The sequence below is a fragment of the Laccaria bicolor genome, genomic scaffold, assembly GCF_000143565.1.
Source record: "Laccaria bicolor S238N-H82 LACBIscaffold_555 genomic scaffold, whole genome shotgun sequence".
Classification (NCBI taxonomy): Eukaryota; Fungi; Basidiomycota; class Agaricomycetes; order Agaricales; family Hydnangiaceae; genus Laccaria; species Laccaria bicolor.
In genome coordinates, this window is record NW_001890368.1 from 1 (window position 1) to 3,468 (window position 3,468).

Genomic DNA, 3,468 nt, shown 5'->3' on the forward strand with positions numbered 1-3,468 from the left:
CATGCTCACCTTCTCCAAAAACGTCGTCCACGATCTTCTGAACCTGGTCGATGGATCCCCCCGGCCCAAGGAGTGATGGTCCCCGCCTTCAGCCTTGCAAGAGGGACGACGTGCTCTGTGAACTTCTTGTCCGTGCCAGCTGGAAGGTGTTGTAGCGTCCATCGAGCGTGACCTCCCCGAGCCTGCTTCTTGGTTGTAGGTTGGGAGGTGGTGATGGAGCTGATATTCACCATGTTAGGCTGTGGACTCATCGTAGTTAAAACCCATATACTAATAGATGAATAGAACATACCAATTTTTTCTTACCAACTTTCTTGGGTGCACTACGGTCATTTGCGATCGCCTTTCGTTCCACGTCGTCGCCTTCGCCATCACTCGCTATACCCCCCTGCCTGACCATGGAATCGTTATCGATGTCGTTAGTCGAAGCGGCCGTTGAAGAAACCGGTTTGCGGCGTGATTCCCAGTCGGCGGCGATACCTGCGATGTCTTTTCTCGCCTTCTTCTTTGGTGGTGCGCTGGGTACGTGTTTAGTGAGAGCGCTCTGACTAACGTGACCACTCACCGGCTACTAGCTTCCTTCTCTTGAGGGACTGAGCTGGAGGTGTTCGTAGAGGGTGTTCCCGCGATCGCATTGGTCTTGCGTGCTGCTTTGATATCGTTGCGTCCAGGTTTGTACTTGCCTTTCTTTGCCTTTGCCTTTGTTGATTCGTTGTTTGTTGACTCATTCCCACTGCCCCCTTCAGACTCAACGTCGCCCTCAAGATCATCTTCCTCTTCGCTATCAGGGTGCTATACTGCTGCATAACTACTGCTTATTGATAATGAAGATTTCTGAAGTAATTGGTGTCAAGTAGAGCCCAAGAACGCAGAATTTGAGCATGAACTTACTTGTCAACCTAACTGTTTGGTATGAGACCTTATTTCCTCACGAAAACCAAACACCGAGTTTGAACGGTTATGCGCCACGTTTCGTAAGCCGGGAAGGTAATTCCTGGAGCAATTTCGGTCAGGTAGAGCACAAGAACATGAAATTCAAGTAAGAACTTACCAGTCAGCTTACTTTTTTGGTATTGGACCGTATTCTCCACAAAAACGAGTGCTGAATTTGAACGGTTAAACGCAACGTTTCGTAAACTGGGGAGATAGTTCCTGGAGAAATTTCGGTCAGGTAGAGCCCAAAAGAGTAAGATATGAGTAAGAACTTACACTGGGGGCATTGGCCTATTTATTCACAGAAGATATTGAGAATAAATCAGAGATAAACTGATAAATTGTTCAGGGACAACATCAGCGAGGATATGATGAAGATATTTAAAATTTCTTCATCAATAACATCAGCATCTGATCACGGCATCAGTTGTGAATATAATAAAAATATCTTCCGAAGATGAAAGGCAGAGGATATGAAGAAGATATTGTGATCGGCGTCACGCCTCTCACGTGCCTTGCGGCTAGCGCTCTCTTCACTCGGGGCCTTCAATCTCTTCTATTACCTCGGCACTTTTATGGTGACAACCTCTTCATCTCAATGGGTTTATTCCTGAGGCTCACTTCTTTTCAGATTAACCCTGAACGTTCAAAATCTTTACCAGTGCAAAATTGAACCCGCTTTCCAGGAGACGTACAGGAGTGGTGCGAAAGTGCGTGAAGATTCTACCCACTGATAAAGATAATGGGTGTACACGTTCGGAAACAGGAGTGAGCGACTCACAGTGGCGGAAAGTCATGTTTTGTATCCGACACTGACGGACGATGCTGAGGTTCATCCCACACCAGTTTTGAAGGACAATTACAGTCACTTGAGATCGGAGCTATCTCTCTCTTCTGACAAAAAGGATGCAGACGACGACTCAGAAGGTCTCACGCGCCCCCAAGTCCTTCGGCGGAGTCGATGTATTCACCATTTACAGACTACTCGGCCTCGTCACACACCAAGTATTGGTCTGTCCTTCCCCATCTTTTGAACGCATTCACTGACTCCTCGACAGATCAGCAGGATGTCGTTCTAGCCATCACCATACTTATTACCATCGTGGCCATGTGGTACATCCTCCATCAGATGAACGTGGTCAAGCCGGAGGTCATCTATGCCAGACGGAAAGTGCGGTAAGCCTTCTTCCATATCATTGCCATCGGTTGCCTAAACTGTTGCCTTCAGCCAAAGAAGGCTAGCTCAAGGGTTCTCTCCGTATTCCGGAAATCTTTTAGAGAGCACCCTCGCTCTCAAGCCTAGTCTCCTAGAGATTCGGACTCCCAGATCCCTGTGACGCTGACCGAACGGGTTGAGATGGGATACCAACAGTGGGACAAGCATGGAAAAGCCGTCGGATACGCTGGGAGCAACATCCACACTCTTCGCAGGGGTTCCTGGAGACCTCGACACTAACCTGATTCGTCGTCAACCCTTATCAATACTTCACCGGGATATTACGGACATGGTCTGGAACCAACGGACGTGAGCTACCAAACACATCATCGACTACCAGCATCCTCAACCCCTGGGTTCTCCGCCTCCAGACGAAGGACGTCTACCGAATCTTAGCGGTTTCACGGGTCTTCGTCAAGGGCATTCTACACTCCTGGAAGCTGTACAAGTATCAGGATTACTTATACCCGTACCCTGATCCCATGAGCGATACCCTCGATTTAGCGATTTAGGATTAGGTAGTCTCATCTCATCTGGACATGACTTAACCTCCGTTTTTTCTGTAATACGCTAACTACTTACCGCTTTCTTGAGAATCAGATGTAATTTGGATAATCTTGTACATGAGTACTTTTTGCCATACGTATGTAATGAGGTTAGGACGACGTCCTCAACTTCGACTTGCACTGCCCTCAATTCGCTGCAATCCTTTGCTCTCGTGGACCTCCTTCGTGAAGAAGGGGTGTTCACTCGCACTCAACGATGCCACGCACCATTGCAACTGCCAAACGTTCGACAACAGACGTGACAGACCAGCGTCTCAACAGCGTCTTGAAGCCATTTGACCACGTATCTCAGGCCCTCACAGACATCGGTGCTTAGCGCTTAGCTCTAACTCGTTCTTCTTGACAGTGATTCATCACTCTCCGTAAGTCCTCTTGTAACCTCCTTTTCACATTTCCGACACCCAATTTATAATAAGGTCCGATTCGCACTAGTACTACTAGGTGGTTCAACACATTAATTAACCCAGAAGAACTATTCACCTTACTCGACACATTCCTATCCTTCACCGATGGCATGGCCTCCCCCTCAGGTCTGGAAATAGTCAAACTAGGCTCTGAGGCGTTCAAATGAGCAGCTTGTTCCTGCTGTGCATGCTTGGTGGAATACTACGAGGTTGAGAGACGGTGATGTTTCTGGGCTTGATGGGGAGGTTTCGAAGTGGGTTTTTGCACGGCTGGTGGGCGTTCTATTCGATGGAGAGGCTTCGTCATCAATACGAGCTCAAGCCGAAGTCGCCGCCTGTCAACTGATCT

The 3,468-nt window shown here is 48.1% G+C and overlaps 1 protein-coding gene across 1 annotated transcript; it reads left to right on the forward strand.

The window, feature by feature from the left end:
- Nucleotides 1-1,894: 1,894 nt before the first annotated feature.
- LACBIDRAFT_336296 (uncharacterized protein) lies at nucleotides 1,895-2,661 on the forward strand (the record flags this gene model as incomplete). The annotated part of the gene is made up of 3 exons (XM_001891242.1): nucleotides 1,895-2,109; nucleotides 2,306-2,458; nucleotides 2,490-2,661. The coding sequence occupies 3 exons, from the start codon at nucleotides 1,895-1,897 to the stop codon at nucleotides 2,659-2,661; spliced, it is 540 nt and encodes a 179-aa protein (XP_001891277.1).
- Nucleotides 2,662-3,468: the final 807 nt, after the last annotated feature.